Below are 25,492 nucleotides of genomic sequence, written 5' to 3' on the forward strand. Positions count from 1 at the left end.
AGAAGTAAAGTTTAAGGAAGCCAAAGCCTGCTATTACTATCAAAGCTTTATATGTAATCATAAAAATATTGTAATATAGTTGAGAGACTTGATTTTAGGCTCACAAGAGCTGGGGAAACCTAATATGGGCTGTTGTCAGTGATGCATTATTAACAGAAGAGGGAATGCATTCAAGCTCACTACGGTTTCACTGCCTCGTGACAGTGACAGGGCACATGTTGTTTTTTTCTCTTTCTGTCTTCTTATATTCTATTCTATGTTTTCTATTTCAAACATTTACTTCTTGCTCTATTTTATCCACCCTATTTAAATACAATTACAAGCACCAATATCAGGGGCCTTTTAGAAAGAGAGGCAATACTTATAATACATTAATCTTCATACTTCATACTTCATACTCGTGTAGGTAATTGATACTACTGGAAGCACAGCTGCCCTAGGGTAGACTCACAGAAGTGAGGCTGCCAATATGCTTTCTTCTTCAACCAACACCAATCACTCACACACCATTTTCATACTTTGCAAGGTGGGTTAAGTGTCTTGCCTAAGGACACAATGACAGTATTAAAAATAGACGAAGAGTAAGCAATTTACAATGCACATATTTCTAAGAGGTGTCAGACATAATTTACTTTGTCAAAACCTGCTTTGGCTTGTGTCAAGGAGTTCAAACCAGGTCAAACCGGTTCACAGTTACCAAACCCAAACACATCAATATTTCAGCAATATCATGCTGTCTTTTATTTTACGTACAGATATTTGTTCATCTACTGTTTAAAACCATAACAACATAAAAATGTAGTACTTTTTTATCTTGTGGTTTTAGAATACCTTCCGGCATGCACAGACAGACAGAACTTAAAATAGTTGTACATTTTACTCTTGAATCTGTATTCAAGTGACTCATAAACATTTATTCCTTCCCCATTTAAACAAGTACCATCATTGCATACGTGCTCTGTCCCTCACTCCCCCATTCTCAGAAGCTTTCTAGACTAGTCATGATTATGAGTTTTCGGTCACCACAAAGCTTCACAAGCCTCTATGGTTAAACCAGGAGTGGAAAAAGAAGTGTGTATGTGCTACTTGCCATGCTTTCACTTTGGTGAACCTTAGCCAAATGTAGGTCACACTTCAAACTCAAACTAACTCCACCTATGCTATTGCCTCAGGTGACCTTAAGCGCTCTGTCAAAGAAACAGTGTTTGCTAAGGTGCTGTATTGCAATGTTTTAGTTTTTTTTGTTCCTTGCTTCCTTGTTATTTATTTGTTTAAATTATGAATGTACTTCTATTAATAATTTATAATTATATTCATTTATTGACAAGTGGTGCTGCTTGTTGTATTGGCTGAAATCAAACTTGCCACCATACAAGTATAGGTCAATGTCACGTGCATCCTTTGAGTAATATTATTATATATTGCAGTGTATAACTGTACCACAAAATTGAAACCTGATTATATTATAACACCCAGATGAAACAGATGAAATGACGTCTGACTCTGAGCGGTAACAGAAACATTTACTGTAACTGATTGTGTTTTGAAGGGGAGATGCGAAAACTGACAAAATCATCATTCACACTCACCACATATTCTCACTACTATTTCAAATACAATATCTGCCAAGTGCCTTTGAACAACTGTGTTTGTATGTTGACAGCAACTACAGTATACCTATTTGCAAATTGGCTTCGGTAATACAATAATCATTATAGAACTAGTTCTATGCGATCATTAAATGCAAAACAAAAAAAAAAAACAACCCAATTTGTTTCTCCTTCTGCTTTCACTATAATGAACCACTCTATGCTTACAGCTAATTGTATAAAACCAATAGAAAATGTCAGTACATTCTACTTCTATGCTCCTTTAAGGCTCATTAGTTTTTGTTTTGTTTTTTTTTTAATCTGAGGATCTGAGAGGATTTAGTGGATTTCATGCGTCACTGGACTTTACTTCCACGAGTCTACTGTGTTATGTTTACAGACAATTCTCACATGTTTTCTTGTGAGAGCTGATTGCTTATTACATAATTTTCTGGCAGCTAAACCAATGAGAGAATCACCAGGCCTTACTCAGACGTGGTGTGAGAGTGTTGCATGGGCCATTCATTCACAGGACGTCCCGACAACACTGAGCACTTGTTCCTACGCAACAAACCCTGCAACCTCACTGCCATATATTCTGTGCTCGCTCACTTTTTGGTGGTATTCCTTTAAATTACGGCCCTATCAAGATATGACGCACTCTAATTTATTTTGTTATTTAATGCTTTGTCAAGTTTGGCTCTATTTGGTCCAATAGAGTGTACCCAATTTTCTATACTTAATATTTTTAAGTGAAAGTAAGTAATTGTCAGTATGGTAAACCACGAGGAGAGGTTAATGAATGACTTCACACTTACGAGTACAATGCAATTTTATTTCATTCTTAAAAACCCTAATCCCAAGTATTTTCTGCATAGAGCAAAGGTCATACGTCACACATTTTCTTAATTATTTTTTCAGAATTGCTTAACACTATGTTGCAATATTTTTTGTCCAATAAGGTGACACAGGAAGTCTGTCATTGCCAAGCCTTTCTGAAGTCAGTCTGGTCCTGCTGTGAGGGGATGTCTACTGACGCTCCATCAGACCAAATATCCTCCCTCACAATAGTCACTGCCGCTGCATAAACACTGGGACAGACCGGGACGAACGGCAACAATGGGAATAAAACTGGGCAAATCCTGAACTAATAATCAAACTTTGAACACGGAGGCCGCTCTGTCTTCATTCCCAGGCGCTTTCAAGTAACAGCAAAAACAAAGGTGCGCCCACAGCTGTGTTTTTGAAGAACTAATACAAGCAAATATAAAGGCGCAGCTTTTCATTTAAGAACTTCATTGTTTCAGTCAAACAATTAACTTAGGCCTTTGGAAGTTATTTTAAACACCTTTTTATGACTGTAAATGATTGTAGGTATGATGTACTGCTTGTCCATACATTTAGATGCACACAAGCACCGTATGTCTAATGAGAATTATGTTGTGGGGTGAATGTTTATTAGAAAATTTGGAATGTAACAGCTCCCTCTAGTGAGAAACATATTAAAGAGGATAAACATTTAGCTCGATTTTTATATAAACACAAGTAAGCCCAAAATATCTCAGTTTGTTTGAGCAGTATAAAATGTTGCTCTTCTATGCAGTCTATAAATTAGCTAAACCAAATCTATTTGTACACACAGGGCCAAAGGTAAAGCTACATTTTAATAAAAATACAATAAAACAATAAAGGGGTTAAAATATCTACTTGTTGATTCTTTATTGTATTTGTTATTCCAGTTGACAATACAAAATGTTAATATAATGTGTTTATCTGATAGATCGAACCAAAAGAACCAGCTTTCTTTGGTGAAAAACATAAACATATAAATGTAACTTACTAGAGTTGCCTCTTTGACCTGCGCTTCATGGGCTAAATCTACTTAGATGTGTTGCTACAGATCAAAAGCAAACTCATCACCTGCATTGACCTCACACAGATGTGCTGCTTAGTTTAAGACTCCATCTAGTGGTAGCTTACTCACATTTTGATTTATGTCACTGGCTCATTTAAACCAAAAATATTCTAAAGTTCAAGGAAAAAGTAAGATCGCATTTATGTCCTAGCTCCAATGTGCACCCAAAGCTCTCTCAAGAAACCTCTCACATTCACACACACATTCACACACCAGTGTACAGAGACACTGGGGGAAGGCAGGTTAAGTCTTGCCCAAGGACACAACAGCAGAATTCGCCTGAGGGAGCTGGGATCAAACTGTAGTGGGTCTGCCCTCTCACCTGGCTTCAAATCAGTGGACCAACACCACTGACCAAGACCACTGACCTACACCACTGACCTACATCAATACCAGCAGAGCTACTGTCCCCTATACTGAGCTACTTGCATATTTTTCAAGGCCTTCCTGACCCTGACAGATTCACACTCCGGAGCAGAAGGTGGCGGTATTGCGCCTGCTTCCTCCTGCCACTCACCAGAGGACAAAAACAAGGTCACGTGGTCACAGTGGAATGCTATGGTCCTGGTTGTCCCCGTGCTGTCTGTGTGCAGGATACTCTACTCCTCTGAGACTGAAATGGTGTAGGACCAGCAGGATCACCGAGAGGCAGCTCCACAGGGAAAGCACGGGGGTGCTCGCCTAATCTGAAGGGTATGAGCTATCCCGTTTTTCTATTTTTCTCATTGTGACAAAGATAGCAGCACTTGGGTCTCTGCGCTGGAGTGTGTCGGAACGCGGCTTTGCTAGCTGCACGGGCCCATCAACATCAGACACTCGCGTTTTGTTTTTAGTTAACTTGCTGCTGCACACATATTCATCTTTTACAAGGATTTGTTAATCATAGATGCATGTAGTTTCTTCTGGTTCTCAGTTGTGCAGGATAGTAGTTACACACTTTCTATGAATGAAAACAAATGATGAGTTCCAGATTTGACTGTCAGCTCTTCATTCGTGCTGAGAAATAAGTAGTTCATCATTAATTTGAGAACAATCTTTGAGAAAGCTTAATATATACATTGTTATTGTTGTTATTGCTGTTATTCTTAGTATTATTATTGTGCAGTTTTACCAAAGTGTGTGTCTATTTCCTGACTAGTAATGATAAGGCTGTGATATAGATTGAAATGCAGTGACAGGTAACTTTGACCTGCCCAGACCTCTGACTTTTCCTCTGTACAAATAAACCAAGCCTATTATTAATACAAATGCTAAAAGTAGGTCAAAATCTGTATACCATTTCCACAGTTGATTTACTGATGACTTCTCAGGGGTTTAGTTAGACTAGAGTCAACGATAATTGCATCTCTTGGGGCTAACTTCAGTAGTAGCCTATTTTAGATTTCATGGTTGAATGCACTGATAAAGTGAAAAAAATCTTGATCTCATCCATGTAACAATATGGTGATTTCATCAGAATGTGATTTCATGTTTGTTTGTTTATAACGCTATAATCAAACACTTTTCCCCACCCACCCCTACAATTGGTCAGCCTTTTTCAGGCTCTATGTGAGTGGCAGATGGAATTAATTAGTCGTATTATAAATCAAGTATAAACTCTCAGAACAATCGATAACTTGACTTGCCTCTTAAAGGCATTATAATTATTATAAAATGTGATCTGACTGCAAGAAAATTGTGAAATTTGGATGTACCATATTGTACCACTCGTATCTATTGCCGTATTTTGTAATGACTAAGTGTAATTGGTGGAGAAATGATAATGTTCACAATATGCTAATCTGCAACATCCAGGTGACAGCCTTTATTCTATTCAGTGGCACTACACAACTGTGACATTCATGTTCAGCGTTTCCCACAAGTTTATACAGAGACTATGGTGGCACAAGCGATCCATATTTTAATCATTTTATTCAATACAATACATGGAGAATAATGTGATTTTTTGGCTCTCCTGATTAAAACAAAAACAAAAACTAAATACAGATAAAATATAGTTACTTATATATGTTTAAGACAATACTACAGGCGTAAAGTATAATTAGTTTGGCCAGTTTTTTGTTAAGATAAATATTACACTATGAGGGCAAAAAAATAGAGTATGGGGGACACCTTAATTTCCTCTATTGATGGTAGATGATTATACTTTGCCCATTCAGTTAAGTTGACATCTTTTTTTTAACCTTTTTATTAGTAATTTTTAGCATAATTTGTACTACTTGTACTACTTTTCATGGTCTTAAGTAAGTTATCTCAGGTGAGAGCAGTCATAAGTGTGTGTAGATAAACATGTTCAGGGTCCTCTAGGGAGAATCTAGTAAAGTGCTTTGCAGCTTCACAGCATGAGGTGACGTCTGCTGGAATGCCAGACAAGGTTTGGCACACTTAAATTTGGAGGGAAGCCAGATGCTCTTTGTGGAGCAGCTCTAGTCTACTCTCCTAACAGAGTGGTCCACAGCTCAATTACAGCTCCAGGTCCAACCTGACTTCTACATCAGAAGGGTTGTTTTTCACACTGTGAGAGTTTATTCCTGGTTTGAGCCCAGTCAAATCCGGATGTGGACTGGATTGATCCTGTTCTAGTCCAGGTTCAGCTTTGGGTTATAGACTCAGTCTACTCCCAATTTTTATGTGATTTGTTAGTGTGAAACACACCTTACCTTAAAATGGAATGGAATGATTAAAATGCAATGATGCTATTTACTACAAACTAAACATTATTGTGAAGACAAATTTGATATTACATTTACTCCTATGTATTTCTTCTATTTATTTGGGCTGTGGTTCTTTAGTCATTTAATTGGTTGATGTGTCTTGGTTGACCAAAATTTGTTTTAGTTGACTAATTATTTGATTTAGATTATAAGGATTTATATGGGACAACAGCGGAAAGGAGAAGGCATGGCATGTGTTACTGTTAGCTGAGGATTTGGAAGTGAATCCTGCTTTTAATTTAGCCTTTTTTGCATTTAAAAACATTAGTAAAGTTGGCACTTTACTTTACTACTTTTTTAAATTTTTGTTTTGAGTTGTTTGGGTCAGAGATATGGTCAGATCATACATACTGAAAAGTTTAAGAGTTTTTGTCGCATCCCTTTTTAGCCATGTCTTTAGTCAGCCAAGAATTGCAACCATGTTATTTATTTACATAGTTGACTGGAACATGAAATTCACATAAACATGCCATGCCAGGATGTGGGCATCTTAAACATGTTACTGAAATAATTTCTCTGTGCTTTGACAGACTGATTTTTACTATGGCTTTTTAGGGCAATAATAAGGTGTCTAGTCAAGTAAGTATATCTCTAGTCTCAAGCTTTAACTAATTTAAATGATAATGAGAAGACGGTAATCAAAGAGGCGCATGCATGGATTTCACAAATCAATATTGCCTACATTGTGCTGGGAAAATACTCCAATGACTTAATTTAAATGACTAGATAATCAGGCAGTGTGTTATTACAAAACAGCCCACCATGAGCATGTCATTTGGTTATTATTTACTAATATTTACCTTTTATGATCAGTTGGAGTTCACCAACATCACTGTAACCAGTCACTAGACATTAAGTATGTTTAAACACATTTTTTCTTTGTGCTTGTATTTTCTCATAATCCCAGGCCAAAGTGAAGACACTATGCCAAAGGCAGCAATGGGTAAAATTAGTCTGAAACCCCTTTCCACTGTCTGTGCCGTATAGTCTAGAATAAGAATAATTTTGAGAGTTGGATATGAGCTCAATAAACACAGTGTATTCAAAGTACCAAAAAGATTTATCCTCTCCTTAATGTCATTTATAATCCAATATTTAATTTGTCATTTGAACAAAAATCCTATTTTCAGTAGCAGTTTACAGAATTTTTTTTCTAAAGATCCTTCCTCACGTTTTTGGCTGGGCATATCCTAAAACAATTCGGCTGCCGCTGGGGGAAGGGACACAGGGTAGAATCATTACCATCATCTTCATTAGAGGGGATTCCTTTGTCCAATCAGCAGTCTCTGTGCTGGGGGATTCCAGAAGCGCCCCGTTGGTTGTCGCTAGGATACCACATAATCAGGAGGCAGGCTGTGGCCTGGTTGGTGGAGTGGGATGTTGATGTGTGGGGGGTAGACGAGAGGTGCCGCTGGAACCTGCTCACACGCGTGCACTCATTCAGCCTTGGAGACAAGCCCCGCCATCAGACAAAGACCAGCTACATCCTGCGGTGGGATGGGACAGCATACCCCCACTTCACGATGGGGGGGGCACAAGAGGTAGGAGCATCAGGGTTAGGGCCTTTGTCTCAGGGCATATCAACATACACAAATGCATGTGTGTATGAATCTGCTGCTAATTGAAGACATGCTAACTTCTTTTCCCAGCCAACATCATGTGTGTTCTATGGGTTGTGTGTTGTGCAATAAATATTGATCACTTCTTCTCTGGGAGCCGGTCTGTCTGTCTGACAGTCTCTTAATGGTTCTCATGATCATTTTTGTTTATTGTTAATTTGTAGTATTTATGTATTACACAAATACATTAGAACATGGTGGAATATCAATTTGCATTTTGTGGGTCTATCTTTTAAATGTCACTAATCTTTCTTCATAATACACAACATATTTTAGATAAATATGGTCCAGAAAATGTCCCTGGATGAGAGAAAAGGTGCTGTTTCCCATAAATGCTTGATGGATGATTGGTTGGTGGTGAGTGGGACAGGAATCATGACCAGAAGGGACTGCATCTCTTTAGGAGCTCACTGGAATGTAACTTAATGACACAGCAGCATACTTGGTATCCGTGCTGCTTTGTTTACAAATGTAAGCACTCCAGCTTGACCGGGCAAGCTCTTAACAAAGGCTCAAAATGCCTGCTGTAGTTTCGCTTAATGTGCTATTCTTGTGCATATCGCATCTTTCATTTTTATCCAGTAAACTTAACATTTTAAACTGCAGAGGAGTTTGGCATTATAGCAACACATAAAAATAACTCAAGCAAAAAGCACGTCTGTCCCCTTCCACACTATTCTTTGCAAAGCATGACACTGTAATTTGTGATACTTGCTTCTCATTTCCTCCAGCTTTAAAATCACAACACAGCCCTATAACCTCTGAGAAATTACACCTGCCTCGGCGTCTTGTTTCAGCTCTGTTACATCAGATGTGAGGCCTTTTGAACTCCCACACCACCAACCTCTTATACAGGTGTCCCATCTACATCAATACACTGATGTCTTCTTCTCAAGTTCCCAGTGTATTTTATTCAGTTATTATCCAAAGCCTCTTGCCTAGATATCATTCTGTTCATTTCTTTTTTAATCACAAGTCACTCCAGCCTGTTGTGAAAGAAAGGTGGTTTCAATTAGTCAACACAATGAAGTGTATTTTTTTTTTTTTGCATTCATGATGTCTGTTGTTTTTTTGTTTTTTTTAGATTTATGTTTAAGGGATTTTCTAGTATTTAATTATAATTGCCAGATTTGTGCAAATTTCAAGATAGCAAATTATGCACATTTATGCCATGTTAACTGTATCAAATTATTTCTAATGTTAAAATAGAACCAGGCAATATAATCCAAATAGTCAGTTTATTCAGGAAGTTGCCACAGGCGTCACCATTATCTTTTACCGGATGTATGATTTTGTATAGGGCTTCTGATCTCAACAGATAATTGGTTATTTACTGACTACAAAGATGTTCAAGGCACCCAAAGAAAGAATGCATTTGTTCACTTGTTGGTGCACATGAACATTGAACATTTTACCCAAATCAACCTACTATAGGACTTTTTCCAAAGCAGTAGTGCTGGGTGTGGGTGGAATTCATTTACAGTAACTCGTACACATTGATTAAAAAAATAAACTTTGAAACAGTTAGTTGACTTGCAGTTCGTTTGTGAGGTTATAGTGGTTTCACATTTCAAAGTTGTTTTTTTTCTTTTTCTTGCAGGCACCGGAGAGCCATTCAGAAGAGTCGGGGATCAAAGGTCAGAAGACCTGAGGGCACCATGGAAACGGAGCCAGGACCCCCTGCTTCTACTGCCCCCAGCCCCAGCAGCCCCTCTGCCTCCACCAACACCAGCACCAACACTCCCACCTCCACAACCACGACTTCACCCTCCCCAGCCACCTCCACCACCAACAGCACGTGCAGCAGTACCACAACTACCACTACTACTACTACTACAGCAGGGAGACAGGCAGTGCCTCAAATATCTGTTTACAGCGGGATACCTGACCGACAAACTGTACAGGTGAATGTCTACCCCTAGGTTGAATATTAGATGTATTTAAAGTGTTAAGACCACACTAGATACGAAAAGGCAAAAGTAAATTGTGGGATATTTTCATTGTTTTGATTGACACTTCTGTCTGTTTCTTGACATTTGTTGAATGAATGCCCTCTCAGCTTCAGTGGCTTTGACCTCCTGACCGCAGCAGAAATCCTTTCACAGACTTAACCTCTGTGTAAATGGGGTTCACTCAGCATTTAGAGCTGTTCTTTTTACCAGAGCAATTCTGTCTTTTCATTTTCTCTTTTCTTGACTCAGCCTTCAAACTATTAAAAACCAAACCTAATTATGTCCAGTTTAGTTTCCCAGCTCTTTGAGTGCTGCCTGCTACTGATCCTCACACTAAGCTTGATCACTGTGACACTGGAAACCACAGGTCAAGTGGTTACTTTGCCTCCAAAATGTTTCACATGAGTCATATTTACATACTGCACAGATTATTTATAAATAAAAAAAACTGTACAAAAAACTAAACAAACATTAGGAGATGCAAGATATTGTATTTATAGATTCACAAATAAAATTACAATGTATATTTTTGTACTGAAGGTTTTTCAGCAGGCCTTACACAGGCAGCCTAACACAGCAGCACAATACCTGCAGCAGATGTATGCAGCTCAGCAGCAGCATCTGATGTTACAAACTGCAGCACTTCAACAACAGCACAGTCTGAGCACAGCACAGCTTCAGAGCCTGGCCGCAGTACAACAGGTAAGTACCACTTTAACGCTGTATGTGGCTAGTCTGCTCATGTTAATATGTTTCTCTGTGATGTGATAGGCCAGTATTGCAGCAGGACGACAAACGTCTTCACAGAATGGCACATCATCTCAAGCAGGATCCACTCAGGCCACGGTGAGCTGTCTATTTCTTCTCTTTGTACTTTCTTTAAAAGTATTACATACACCATTATACTCCTTTTTTTTTCTTTTTTTTTAAGATGAAGAATGATGATTTGCCTTTAATTACTGTTTAATTGCTCCTAGATCAACCTGACCACGTCTCCAGCTGCAGCACAGCTGATCAGCCGGGCCCAGAACATTAGTTCTACGCCCACCAGTATTTCCCAGCAGGCTGTTCTGCTGGGCAGCCCGTCCAGCTCCACGCTCACTGCCAGCCAGGCACAGATGTACCTGCGCGCACAGATGGTGAGTCTCTACTCTGGGCTCAGCCACTGGCCAATGTACACAAGGCCGCACTGTAAACACAGGTGCAAAACAGAGGGTTGTCCCACATAATGGTGAGCTTTATTCACCAAATTTTTATGTTGCGTAATGGCATCACCTTCACAACAACTACAAAGTTATTGGCATTGAGTGATCCCATAATGTCTGTCTTCAACCATAGTATAACTGTTTTGACTATTTGACTGTTGCATATAATTTGAAGTTTTCACGTGTTTAGGAGCAAGGTAACAAAACAGAAATTACAAAATATGGAAAGTATAGTTCTACTATAGTCTTAATCTTCCACGCAAATTGTATGTCGTTTTTTTTACACTATACGCATGTATGCGCTTATGTTGTTTTTAAGGCTCAGCAGAGTAACTTGGTGCAAGTGGCTCGGAGTCTGGGCCGAGCGGTCCCTCAACTCATCTTTACTCCCACTGCCACTGTCACCGCTGTGCAGTCTGAGAACGCCAACTCCACGCAGGTATGCAAGTAAATAATAATATACCTGTTCTTAGAACTAAAATGGTATTATAGGTTTTATGTTATGTGCTTTCAAAGACTTTGGTTTTGATTTTAAAAAGTCTGTTATACTTTAATTCACAAGGCTCATTAGTTAGTGTAATAGTTACAATATAGTAAGGACATTTATTTATTTATTTATTTATTGAGTAAGGACATTTTTCTAACACCATGCTACACAAATATTGTAATGAATATCTCCAAAAAAATGACAATTATTGATTGTCAACATCTCTAGATATGGCATGTGGAGTTTGAGCTCATTTGGATCAAAAACCTAGGACTAGAAATAATCTCTGTTTAATTCTTGAAAATCTTCTAAAGAACCAGGTCCAGAATCTGGCCATGCGTGGCCAGCAGGGGGCAACCTCCTCCTCCACACAGACACTTCAGGCTCTCAGTCTGAAGCAGAGCCCAGTGCCCATCCAGCCTGCCTCTCTGAAGAGCTCTGCTCAGGGCACACAGGCCTCTGCAGGGGGCAAGCCTGGCTCCTCTGACACTCCTATGGATGGGTCAAAGAAGGGAGACAGCACTCCAGCCACAGAAGTACGAGCTATCAACATGAGCCGCAATGTTACAACAGTCAGTGGACAACCTCTTATCGCTCCAGGTGAGGAAGGATTTCACAAAATGAGAACTTCCATGATATAAAATGTGTTGCTGGTATAAAATAATTTTTGAGTGTAGAACATTGACCTAAAAATGTTCTTCAGGAGCTGCCAACTTAATGGATTTCATTCATAGACATTTTACCATGCATTATGTCATGCATGCAAACATTAATTTATAGTTTCTCCTTTAGTTATCCTCATAATCTTGCACCATAATGACTGTCTTTTCAGAACTTGCTTCCTCCTCCTGGTATTATTCTTTGTATTAGTCATTGTGTTGTCATGGGCACTCAACTGTGGTGAAATTACGCTTTCATATTTTCCTCCTTGCTGTTAACATGACATGTTGAGGCCTGCTGTACAAAGCCATATTCTTGAGTGTATGGGTGTATGTGTATGTATGTATGTATGTGTATATATATATATATGTGTATATATATATATATGTGTGCATATATATATATATATATATAAAAAATTTGAGGAGTGATATCCCCAATCTCATTCAATGACATACCTATTTTTAACTGATACATTTCTCGCAAACATGTACATTAAAATTTCATTTATAAAAAAACATAGGTTCAGTTAAAAGGTTTACATAAAGGACTACGTTGACAAGTTGTAATTCATAGTCATGTCTTCCTTTTGTATTGGTGTGAAGAGCATGTTTGTGGGCCTGTTTATAAGAGTCTGGGGTGGGGGTGGGGGATTATCTGAGCATGGCAGTGCACAACTGTGCCTTGCTTTGTTAGACTAATGGATTCACATCAAATAAAAGGGAGGATGGAAGCTGAAAATCGGGCTGCTCGCTGTCTAGAAAAAAAAAAAATATTGCGTTGCCATAGCAGCAAGTCACAAGGGACAGGTGTGCACAGGAGATGCTGAAGTAATTCGCTGTGGATCAGAAGAAGGAGCTCTGCTCCTGAGCCTTTGGATCCCAGTTGAGTATGACCTGGGCACTCTGTACTTTTGTCTCTGAAGGCCCTCACTGAGGAGGAAGGGGTGTACCGACATGAGCACAAGTGATTGATCAATAGCCATGAACTTTTCTTCAGCTTAACAAATCATCTGTATGCTTGGATCTATAAAATAAGAAGCCTTCTATTAACTTTCTGAGTTTTTGCATTACTATTTCATTGAATTGAATTTATTTAAACCAGCCCTCTACATGTAATGGCTGAAGAAGCTCATTGTCTCAGGCTAAAACCTGATTTGTGAAGTCAAAGTGTTACTTGGTTGAAAGCAGAAAGTCAGGGATTTTCCAGCGTCTGGTGCTAGCAACTCATCAGGAACGCATGCTGTCATCAATCTCAGGAGACTATACTGCACTGCCAGAGCAAACGGACTACACAAACTCATGAGTAATGCAGAGACAGACCAGTGCTGCTGCTGAAGGCTGCATAGCTATACACGAATGTGTGGGCGGTAGGACCTGAGTCACTGCAGCCTAATCCCAGGACCTTGAGGGGAGGGGCTTTTTTAGCACATTAATCTAACTTCCGCTTTTCACTCCCTGTTTCTCGTTAGAGCCTTGAGAAAGATGTGCATGGGAATAGCTGCTTGTGTCCACTGAGAAATCCCCTTTCTTCTCTCACTATGCCGTAAGGATTGGATTGAAAAACATTATTTGAGTGAAAGTTGGACTGCACTACAAATATCTAGTATGTCAGTTAAGGCTGACCAGTATGAGGAAATACATTTTGATTCATTTTTTATGTGTAACTCCAGTGCTAGGTATAACATTTGTGCTTTTTCATGGATTTGAATGAGTGTGCCATGGTCGAATGTGGAGGGCCACATACACTCACTTGAAGGATTATTAGGAACACCATACTAATACGGTGTTTGACCCCCTTTCACCTTCAGAACTGCCTTAATTGTACGTGGCATTGATTCAACAAGGTGCTGAAAGCATTCTTTGAAATCTTGGCCCATATTGATAGTTGATGTAGATTTGTGGGATGCACATCCAGGGCACGAAGCTCCCGTTCCACCACATCCCAAAGATGCTCTATCGGGTTGAGATCTGGTGACTGTGGGGGCCATTGTAGTACAGTGAACTCATTGTCATGTTCAAGAAACCAATTTGAAATGATTCGAGCTTTATGACATGGTGCATTATCCTGCTGGAAGTAGCCATCAGAGGATGGGTACATGGTGGTCATGAAGGGATGGACATGGTCAGAAACAATGTTCAGGTAGCCCGTGGCATTTAAATGATGCCCAATTGGCACTAAGGGACCTAAAATGTGCCAAGAAAACATCCCCCACACCATTACACCACCACCACCAGCCTGCACAGTGGTAACAAGGCATGATGGATCCATGTTCTCATTCTGTTTACGCCAAATTCTGACTCTACCATTTGAATGTCTCAACAGCTTGAATCACTCGGCCCATTCTCCTCTGACCTCTAGCATCAACAAGGCATTTTCGCCCACAGGACTGCCGCATACTGGATGTTTTTCCCTTTTCACACCATTCTTTGTAAACCCTAGAAATGGCTGTGCGTGAAAATCCCAGTAACTGAGCAGATTGTGAAATACTCGGACCGGCCCGTCTGTCACCAACAACCATGCCACGCTCAAAATTGCTTTAATCACCTTTCTTTCCCATTCTGACATTCAGTTTGGAGTTCAGGAGATTGTCTTGACCAGGACCACACCCCTAAATGCATTGAAGCAACTGCCATGTGATTGGTTGATTAGATAATTGCATTAAGGGGAAATTGAACAGGTGTTCCTAATAATCCTTTAGGTGAGTGTACATACACAAATCTCAGAGTGCAGCTCCCTGTATTTTTTCGTCAGTTATGTCATGTTGTGTTTCTTCAGACTGCTCCAATCCAAGTCCGGCCGAGCAAGTGCCACTGTTATTGTTCTGTTATTAGAAAGACATAAGATGCATTAAGGTGGCTAAATAGCATGCTCTGTTTTTCACAGCATGTTACAAAATGTGTTTTTTCCCTCACAGAGAAAGCTTAAACCCAGATGGAGGCTGTAGAAGTTTGAATAATTATGATAAGGCTAGTGCATTCAAAACCTTTCCTTATGCTTAGCCTTAATTCGGCAAGTTATGCGAGTGAACAGGACATGTTTATTCCCTAACTGGGGCATCTTACTTTATCTTGGTGCAGCCTGACTCATTAATTTAATTCATTTGTATAATTTTCTGGCAAACAAAAAAATAAAACGGACACCTACTGACTCATTACCTCCCTAAGTGTCATACTGTGCTTGTTCTCTCCTATGATAGTTGCCATAGGGTGCTCCTACTGTTACAAAAATGCTTTTCACAAAATGGATGTTGTATCTATGGCTTGGGGCATCATTTGGGTTTTCCTTTTTTTTTTTTTTTTTTTTTTTTTTTGGGTTTTTAGGTTGAGAACTTCTGCCACAACTTAATACTGTTCACCCTTCAGCAAAATGATAGTTTTATTATAGTGCAGAGTTGAGCAAATTTACAATTTAATATAAGCAAACCAATAATACAGATGTTGTCATATTAATTATGTGAATTCTGTACCACCGTCATAAGATACAGATATATTAATTCTTATCAGGTAATCAGTAAATGAACAAATGTTGTACTTGAGGGTTTGACAACGGGTGAAGGTTGTGAGTTCTCAAAAACGAATGTGGGTCAATCATTAAAATCTTGTCATTTCTGGGTTTTAGTAAAGCATTTAGAGTCCCTGGTTGTTGCCTTGTCAACTACAATATGGTTTTAAAATGACTTAAAACAGTCTATTGACTTTGTGTTCAAAACTACAGAACTGAGAGGGTCTGCCTCTTCATCGTGACATTCCACAGTAACCAGCAGCAGATTTTCATGTACATGTTTTTCATGTTGAAAATTGGCTATGTACCATTTTTGAACCCTTAAATATATTCCCCAGAGTTTCAGTATTTGAAATAATTGTAAGTACAGGACAATGGGTGGGTATGGGGGGCAGGTGAAAACTGAAATTTTCTGAACACATGTTTGAGTAGTACTCAATTACACAAACACTCATGAATCTATCACAATACAACTCTGAGTAAGCACCTGATGAGGAAATACCACCTGGCGAGGGAATACTGTTATGTGGTTAAAAGTTTGTAAATAAGTAAGTTGGCTTGATATAATATATCCCCTTTAAAGCTGGCTCCTTGTACATTTCATTGTTTTACATTGCCAGAAGCAGATCTATTACACTAGATGAGACTTTTGAAATGTCCAAAAAACTGGAGAAGTACAAAAAGAAGCTTTACAGATGTACAACAATGACGGTATTAATGTCAGTTTTTCCTCTTTTTGTTGTCAATTCAGCCTACACTCAGATCCAGCCTCATTCACTGGTGCAGCCACACAAGCAGCAGTTTGTGGTCCATCAAAGCCAAGGATCCCAGAGGGCAGGGGGCCAGCTCCTGCAGACCGCATCTATTCAGCCCTCTACGCACCCAGTCCCAGTGTTGCCTAAACCCGCCTCACACGCTGCCATGACGCCCAGCCAGCAAGCCACCATTTTCCACTCCACTATAAGCCCTCACGCCCTACACTCCTCCCTCAGTCACAAAGCACAGCCCGTCCAACTCACCGCCATCAACTTACAGATTCAGCCCAATGTAAGTGTAATATGGTGTTCTCATAAGAGCGATCCAAGAGAAAGTTCAATTTGTTTATATAGTGCTTTTCTAACTCTGTTGGGCATACATGTGTAATCTCTCAGTTGTACAGGTCTGATCCATAGCAAAACACAAAGTTTAAATCTGTCAGCTGGACAAATTGTTATAGGAGTGAAGACATTTCACTGCTCATCCAAGCCGCTTCTTCAGTTCTGGTCAGATTACTGGTGGAAATATAAGACAGTGTCCACCAGCTATCTGACCAGAACTGAAGAAGCAGCTTGAATGAGCAGCGAAACATTTTCACTCCAACAACGATTTGTCCAGTTGATTTAAACTTGATTTAAACTTCGTCTTTGGCAATGTTGACAATGGATATGCAAAAGTCCCATATGAAGTATATTGTTTAGAATAAAAAAATACTGCAAAAACAGCTGATTAAAAATCATGATGGAATAACTTTTGGGTATAAAGTAATATTTCTCTGTCATAACATTAAACCAGTTAATTAAATCTATTATGCCAAATCGACATTTCAGAGCTTTTAACCATGTTGTAGTTGTTTCCTCTCAACATTTACTCACCTGAAGGTGCTTTTGAAGTGATTTGTGGATATTTGAGCAATCTTTAATCACTTATTTTCAAGATGCCATATTGCCGGTTTTCACCACCACAACATGCTCAATATGCTCGCTACTTACTTCCTTCTCCAATCTTATTTTCTTAATCGGTAATGCATGAAGGATTCTGCAGCACTGCAGAGTCATTTTGGTACAAATGAAAAAAAAAAACAAACTGCATGATTTGCAGGTATCCATCGGAGGTGCTGACTCTTTGTTGTGATGAGGTTTACGGCGACGTCAGCTCCTCTCCAGAACCACAGTTTTCTAATGTGGAACTCAGCTGACTTTTTTTAATTAAGCCATTTTAGATGACTATTGCAATTTAAAATGTACACATTATGACATAATGATCCACAGATGTCATAGATTATAGCTATATAGCAGACACAAGCACAATAAGTGCATACTCTGGTGTATGAATGTGCATGAATTGTTGAGTGTTTTTCAAACAATGGAGGCAAGAGAGGTGAAGTGTCTTGCCCAAGGACACATATCTTAAATAAGTGTTATTATTATTATTATTATTATTATTAAGAAACAAATAAGGAGTGCTGGATAGTGAGATTTTTAATGTTGCTTGTAATATTAAAACAAAAACTTCTGCTTTTATTTAAACCAACATCTGATTGATGGCTCATGTTAGATGTGTAAAATTAGATAGCTTGGGAAAAATTGTGGTGGTCTTTTTGCTGCTTTGTGTGGTTCTCAGTAAATCTAAACCACATAATGAAAGAATGAGCTTAGAATTAATAGCTTTTTCCATGGCAAGGACTCTAGGTTAGGAAAGTGATGTTGATATCGGTAGGACTACACAATTTCTTTCCGATGGCGAGATTTTAAATTTTTTTTCCATGTCTTTTGGTTAGAAAAGTGTTTGAAGAAGGCAGATTTTTCTCCATTTGATCTGCTCTCATGTGCTACATTTTTTCACATCCTAGGCCTCTAGACTTGTTCAGGACTGTAAAGATAAGCCAACCTCACTGGTGGTGAGAGAGACGTGCCCTCCCTCCACACCACATGTCCAACAGCAAAACACTGCGCCCACTGCATTGCCATCACAGCCCCCCAAAACTGTGGAGCAAACCAAAGCCCACTCAGCCGCATCCGCCGCCCCGCTACAAGGTAATGAGTCAGCACTGCTTTATTAACCACTGTTATGAATTAATTTGCAAAAGTGACAAACTATTATGTGGTGTTACAAAAACATGGTAAACTGTTAAGCGCCTGGATTTGGATGGGCAATGATTTAATGTTTGGAAGTTGTCTGTTGGTACATAAATGTATTTTCTGTTACATTTAGTTGTTTACGTAACAGTGTAGCATGTTGATAAACTGTTTCTGTGTGGTTGCTGCAATGTGTTATGGAGCACAAGGATTCATTCATTTCACTTGACTATATATAGTCAGTATATATTTCATCTAAATAAGACCCAAAGGATGTTGGTCATAGATTTAGGATTGAGGTTTACGTTTTTGCTTGAAACTGCCATTATTTAGGAAGTAGAGCTTAACAATGTTTGTTTTCTAATAGTAGTAATAGTCTCTTGGAAATTTAAACTTCCCTTTTCCCCTTATTTATTTGTCCTTCTCTTGTCCACTGTGACGTTTTCCATAAAGTAAGGGAACAGAATGAGAAAACTGACTTTCTGAATGATACAATGAGGCTTTATTGATATTAGCTAAACATTTTCGCCGATTTTCTGTCCCGATTTTCTGGCGCTAAAAATTACAGCAAATGTACAGCCCTGACGTGCGCGTGCATGTCGCCGGAGCAACAGACTAAACCAATGTGTAACAACAGGGAGGGGTGATCAGTTTTTCATTTTCAGACGTATTTACTAACAGTGAACTTTGTGGATACTGTATACATTCTACCCCACCGTCCACCCCCCGTCCCACCCGTGATTTCCGCCTATACCGGTGTCTATGTTGGTTCCAAAGATCTCTCATACAATAAAACGGTAGAAAAAAGGAATGTTCATAGAGCCAGTCAGATGTGTGCATGAATAGCCAAAATCTTTGTGGTTGAAACATGAATAGATCTGAATCGGCAGCGCTCGGCATTTTCCGTAAATCACGTGACACTCCTTTTGAGTTTTCCGTGGTGCCCTCGCAAAATACAGGAGGCGGAACCAGTGTCTTTATTTATGAGCCAAGTGGTCTGCGTCCTGAGTGGTGTAGTTTAAGCACGGAGTACACACGTAGAGCCGAGGCAACAACAGGAGTACCCTTCTGTTAGTGCGTACACGTGTAACAAAGCTTCGCTGTTTTGTGCTTTAACTTAGCAGAAATCCATGCGGTAAGAATGCTATTATTTTAATCACAGACTACACGTGCGGGCTGTTATTGTGCGCTTTGGTTTTGATAAAGCGAGTCCATGTGAAGACGGGTGTGTGATTACTGTGTGATTACTGTCGTATCGATCCGCTGCTGCCTGTTGGCTCGTTTATTCTCTGTTATCTTACCCACAGCGTGAACTTGGGAGTTTAAATGTTGCCACTCTGAAATGCGTTTTACACAAACAAGTAAGACTGATTGTATAGGCCTTTTCAATATGCGTACAATTTGCAATACATTTTTTTATGAACGAATTGTCGACTAGACTAATATCATCCTATATATTAATAATCTAGATTACATTTTGTCATGTCATTCATACCATTCTTGGTCACTGTTCCCATTGGCTATAGTTATAATGTTTATGACAAACAGTCCCTCATAACAGCTCTATGGCGGCAGTGTTAGTAGCAGTTATTAGTATGTTTTTGACTATATTATTAAATGCATGTTTTACTACAGCCATTATTATTACTGATTAGTGATCAAATTTCTTCCATTTGAAATAATTTGAATTCATTACCTATTATGTAATAGAATTTTCTATTGCTTGTATTTTTATGCTTGTCTGGTAACACCATATTGCTGTGTTTGTGTGTCAGGCGGGGGCTCTGTGAAGAGGCAGAGTGCAGCACCTGTGACCCCGCCTCCAGCCATGACCTCTGGAAATGAGAGCGAGGCACCCACTGTGACGGGCAGCGCTCCGCACAATGGAGAGAGTAAACCGCCGCAGGCCGTTGTCAAGCCCCAGGTCCTCACACATGTCATCGAGGGCTTTGTGATCCAGGAAGGAGCCGAGCCTTTCCCTGTGTGTGTGAGTATGCTCCTATCAGCTACATGACCAGTGTGACAGATAGGGGCTGGAAGATTAATCACTACTAAATCCAAGTCATACTTAACAAATCACCATGGCTGCTAACATTTATTTATGCAATATATTAACCATTGGTTGAGGCATTATTTTATGAGTGGAAAGACCACAATTTCACCTTAAAAATAACCATGACCAAGGTCTTTCCGGGAGCCAGTAGATTTGTTCAAGAGCCAAGGATCACATGTGGAGAACTTGGAATGAGCTGGCACTAGCAGGTACAGCAGTTAGAATAAAAAGGATGGGTAATGCCCTCAGTGCCATAGCCTTTACATGCACTAACCACACACAACTCCATTGCAGATCAAAAGCAAGTTCAAGGTTATTTAAAGTTGCCATTGGAATGTTAACAATAATATGTACTGTGGTTCTGATGTTTTTGTTGAGATCAATAATAAATGTTATGTTATACCAAAGGCATCATTACTGAGGAGGGAGATATTTATAAACATGCTAGCCCTCAACAAATATGTTGTGAAAAGCATGTTCTTCTTGTATCAGCCACATGAGCCAGTGTAATGAGCAGCCCCAAGTTGCATGTTCCCCAGTGCATAGGTCTGTGGGGAATTGTCAGCGGGACACACAGCCTGCTCACTGGTACCACTGTGTGACTAACTCATTAATTACAGCGAGCTGTGACAGAGCAGGTTGATCAAGGTGTTTTCACTGTTTGTAATAAGCTTCACTGTTTCAATTAACACTGACATAAAGACAAATGTTTAATCTATCTCTACAGCCATTTTTCACCTGGACTTGTTTGCTGTTAATGTGTAACCAGATTTTTTCTCCTTGTCAGGCATATCTACATTTTGCAAATCCACTGCCTCCTACTGGACATACAGCAATAATGCTATATGCTATAATGCAACAAATCACTCAGTAATTGTATTAGTAGTTAAAGTAGTAGAAAATATGCAAAGTAAAGAGATACATTTACCTTCATATCAAAGTCAAACATCGACTGCTATTTGATCAGTCCTTTTTATGTAACTTCACAGCACTGCTAGTCATACATTATCAAATGACCTTGACCAAAATAGTGTATAATATTGAAGTTCAGTTCAGAGTCATACCGTGATTCTGTCAATAACTTGTAATTCAAATTAATTAGCGTTGATATTTAAAGCGTCATTCATATGCATCATACTTGTGTTCATTCTTCTTATCTGAACTGTATTTTATGTCCAGGTGGAACGTTTGCCCATCCTCATTGACAGTCCGACCAAACACGACCATCAGCTGTCCTCAGACCCAGACAAAAGCCCTGTCAGCAACGCTGGCAACTCCGACTCTGAGCCTGAGGATATCAGTCAGCCTGGTCAGTCTGTGTGCAGCAGTCAGAGTTTATTGGGGATGTACGATATTCAGATGCAACTGTATAATATATGGTCCAATGCTTTATCTGACGATACCCATGAGGTCATTGAGATCTTGCATGTTTTCTGAGAAGTTTGATAATGGAAACAGTTTTGCTATATGCAGATAATGCAAAGATAATGACAAAAGCAAAAGTTAATAACAGTAACTTCATGTTGTGCGCACCAAAACAAAGCAAATTAAGTTTTCTTTTTTTTTCCCACTTCATACTGCTGCTACAAGAAATGCATTTTAGACATAGGACTTTTTTGTGGAAGTCCAGTATTTTTAATCGAGAAGTCTTCAGCCAATCTTCTGCCAGTAAAGCATGCAGTTTGAAGATTAATTCAGGCAAGAAATTATTTGTATTAAATGGCACTGATTACAAGATTACAAGAATTTACACTGAAAGATATTTACATGTTTTTTAATAAGACCAAAATACAGTTTAATACAAATTAATGAATGATTGTGATTTTCTTTTGTCATATCCTCCCGCCCTGCTTGGTGCTTATTGTATGTGTATTTGTTGTGGTCACAGAAAAGGAACAAGAACAGGAACCCAAATTAACCTGTGAGTACTGCGGCTGGGTTGACTTTGCCTACACATTCAAAGGATCTAAAAGGTTCTGCTCCACACCATGTGCTAAGAGGTGGGTACATTTATTGTAGTGTTGCCAGTCAGTTTAAGATTTTGCTACATAGTTTTTTTGCTCTGTGAACAGATACAATGTGGGCTGTTCAAAGCGTGTTGGCCTTTTCCATCCAGACAGAACAAACAGCCGCTGGCGAAGGAGACCCCCAGGAAGACCCAGTGTAGAGGCTAAGAAACGGGTACTGAAAATACACATTCATAGGCATAATCTCACAGTAACATACTGTGTCCACTTTATTTTTTATTGATTGACAGCTTTAATATTATCAGATAATCACACTTTGAGGAAAAGGAAGGCTAAGGAACTTGGCTTTTATTTAATTTAACCCGGGTTCATAAAAATCATCAGACATTTTCATGTCTCCAAGTGTTGGCAAACTGCTTCTTAATTTCAATATCCCTGATACATTGGCTGGAGAGATATAGAAATTGCCATATTAAGATATGGTATTAATGAGACCTTCATGGCTACATATACGAAGTTAGGAATTTCCACGTCTTGAGCAATAAGCAAGTAACCCACCTATGTTACTTTTGGTACATGTTGAATTTATGTTGAACTTATGTTTTTTTCAGAAACTCTCGCCTCCCCCTCAGCAGCCTCAGGGGGGCTCAGTTTCCTCCCCTCAACCATCCCAGCCCAGTCAGGAAGAGTCTAGCCCCTGCTCAGACATGTCCAGTTTTGAGGAGGCCCCATCCCCCCTGTCACCTGCCAGCTCTGGGACAATGGCTCCAGCCCCCGCACCAGCGCCTCCTCCTGTTCACCGGCAGCCTAGCAGAAACACGGAACAGGAAAACAGCCCGAGCAGAGACGCACAAACACCCAACCAGAACTCAAGCCCCAGTGACCCAACTAAGTGGAACGTGAGAGAGGTGTACAACTTTATACGCTCGCTGCCAGGTAAGAATTGCCTCTGAATTAGACATGTACATATTGTTTGACCCTCAATGTTCTGTATAGTTTGAAGCATAAAAACATCTAAATGTCTTTGTCCCCACAAATTTTGGTGTTGATTTTAATAATGGTAAAGACAAAATTTTTAACCTAATTGTGGATTCTGATGAGAATTTTGAGATCCACAAGTGGTCAATAGAATTGATCCTGTTTTAACTAAAGCAAATAATACATTTTCATATTTTTTATGCATTAGTACTCCCTTTTTATTTCCCTTCTTCAAATTATTGTGTAACTTTTGTGCATCTCTATAGTAAATTATAATAGGTTCTTCTTTCTACAGGTTGCCAGGAGATTGCAGAGGAGTTTCGCTCTCAGGAGATTGATGGGCAGGCCTTGCTTCTGCTCAAAGAGGACCATCTCATGAGCACTATGAACATTAAACTAGGACCTGCGCTCAAGATCTTTGCACGGATAAACATGCTTAAAGACTCTTAGCAGTTGTGTGCACTTACGGACAATGGACAATGACTCTAAACCTTTAAAGCAGAAGGATGCGCCGTAGCACTGATTGACGACAACCTCACCTCACTTTTTTACTTCTAAATTGAAACAGACTTCAATCAGGTTTAAATGATGTTTGAATAATGCAGATGAATTTGAGCACTTAGTACTACTTGTTGTGTACAATATGTTGGTGTTTACAATTACTCCAAACAGCTGTAGTTTCTGTGCCAAAAGTGTGAAAGTTGGGATCAATGGATTTGGTTCATGTGCAGTTGGATGTATTGACCAGTGCCAATTTAATTACCATCATGACTGTGTTTCTAATGTATTGGCAAAATGAGGAATGTTTACTAGAACATCACATATCAGATAAAAACAATGGATTTCTTAGCTATGCGTTGTATTACGGTAATAATTGTGTAGTGACAATGCTGACATGATTTTAAATGGCCTGTCAAATGAATAATACAAACCATAATTTATAGTTGTGCTCCACTTATGTATATATTTGACATAGAATGCCAATTTTCTCATTCTTCAAAGACTGACAGATTCATGCTGTAATCAACAGTGGCCAGGGGCACAATAACTGTTGAGGCTAAGTTGACACTAAGCAAGTCTGACTTACTTCAATAATATGTTTTGTACTGTTTCGTCAGAGTGAATGAATGAGGTATGGTTGTGTGTGCATGTCTGAAAACCAAGGATTGAATTAATTAATTTGCTCATTTTTATTCAGTAGATCCTCCTTTGTCTGTCTCTGTAAGACTCACAGCTCCCGGATACAAAGCTTGAACACTGGGAAACCATTTAAGCAGCTTCTTTTGAAACATTGATTTTCTTTCTGTCATGAGGAACAAGTTGGTTTTCCTGCAGATGTAAGTGCATATAAATAGATTTTATTTAGTTTTGAAGTTACTTAAGCAAAGAGTATTGGTCCTTTTGCCCCTAGAGAGACAAGCATTTAAGTGGCATACAGTTTTCATTTATCACAATTCTCATTTGGCACTTAAATAGTTCTGCTTATTCAATTTTATGTTATAACATAAAATAATAAATAGTTGGTATTTGCAGATTGCATGTACATAACAGTGACAGTCTTCTTTAAGTTAATTAAAAAATGTTAAATATTTTGAAATATGCAAATGTATAAATACTCTAATTGTATGTTTTGTTTTTTATTGTTTTGCTGTGTATTTTGTTTGTTGCCTGGAATGAAAGGTCAACTTTTCTAGAGGCTTTGTTTATGCTGATATTTATCAAATCTTTTGTTATACATTTTGCAATAAAAAAAATGTGTTGAAAAAAAATGTTTGACCCCTTTTCCTTTTTCTCTGTATGCAGATATAGCCAGACTTTGGTAAAACCTAACTGCCATGTTATGTTTGACTGAAATTTGAATTCAGTAGGATACACTGCACACAATACTTCGTTTGAGACCGTCCTAAATATAGCCCTTATTCAGTCTGCATTGAGCTTATCGTTTTTAATGTATTCTAGAAGCAATAACAGTTAAGCCAGGAAGTTTCCAGGAGTTTGCTTAACGCACTTGGGTT

General features: G+C 39.0%; 2 protein-coding genes across 2 annotated transcripts in view; one reads left to right on the plus strand and one right to left on the minus strand.

Annotated features, from left to right (window-relative positions):
• Positions 1 to 1,144, minus strand: part of agtrap (angiotensin II receptor-associated protein) — a 106,173-nt gene extending 105,029 nt beyond the window's left edge. Inside the window, exon 1 of the mRNA XM_055222113.1 lies at positions 1,141 to 1,144. The gene's annotated coding sequence lies outside the window, so the exon portion shown is untranslated. The remainder of the gene's footprint in view (positions 1 to 1,140) is intronic.
• A 2,901-nt stretch (positions 1,145 to 4,045) lies between these two features.
• On the plus strand, positions 4,046 to 25,238 carry phc2b (polyhomeotic homolog 2b (Drosophila)). Its single transcript, XM_033966512.2, has 15 exons — positions 4,046 to 4,197; positions 9,438 to 9,741; positions 10,330 to 10,491; positions 10,561 to 10,635; positions 10,767 to 10,928; positions 11,314 to 11,433; positions 11,796 to 12,081; positions 16,397 to 16,692; positions 18,254 to 18,437; positions 20,255 to 20,466; positions 21,712 to 21,841; positions 22,421 to 22,532; positions 22,605 to 22,713; positions 23,111 to 23,435; positions 23,773 to 25,238. Exons 2-15 carry the CDS (start codon positions 9,496 to 9,498, stop codon positions 23,925 to 23,927), a joined length of 2,574 nt encoding a protein of 857 aa, XP_033822403.1. The 5' UTR covers positions 4,046 to 4,197; positions 9,438 to 9,495; the 3' UTR covers positions 23,928 to 25,238.
• Positions 25,239 to 25,492: the final 254 nt, after the last annotated feature.

Source organism: Periophthalmus magnuspinnatus, chromosome 5 (genome assembly GCF_009829125.3).
Source record: "Periophthalmus magnuspinnatus isolate fPerMag1 chromosome 5, fPerMag1.2.pri, whole genome shotgun sequence".
In the NCBI taxonomy this organism is placed as follows: domain Eukaryota; kingdom Metazoa; phylum Chordata; class Actinopteri; order Gobiiformes; family Gobiidae; genus Periophthalmus; species Periophthalmus magnuspinnatus.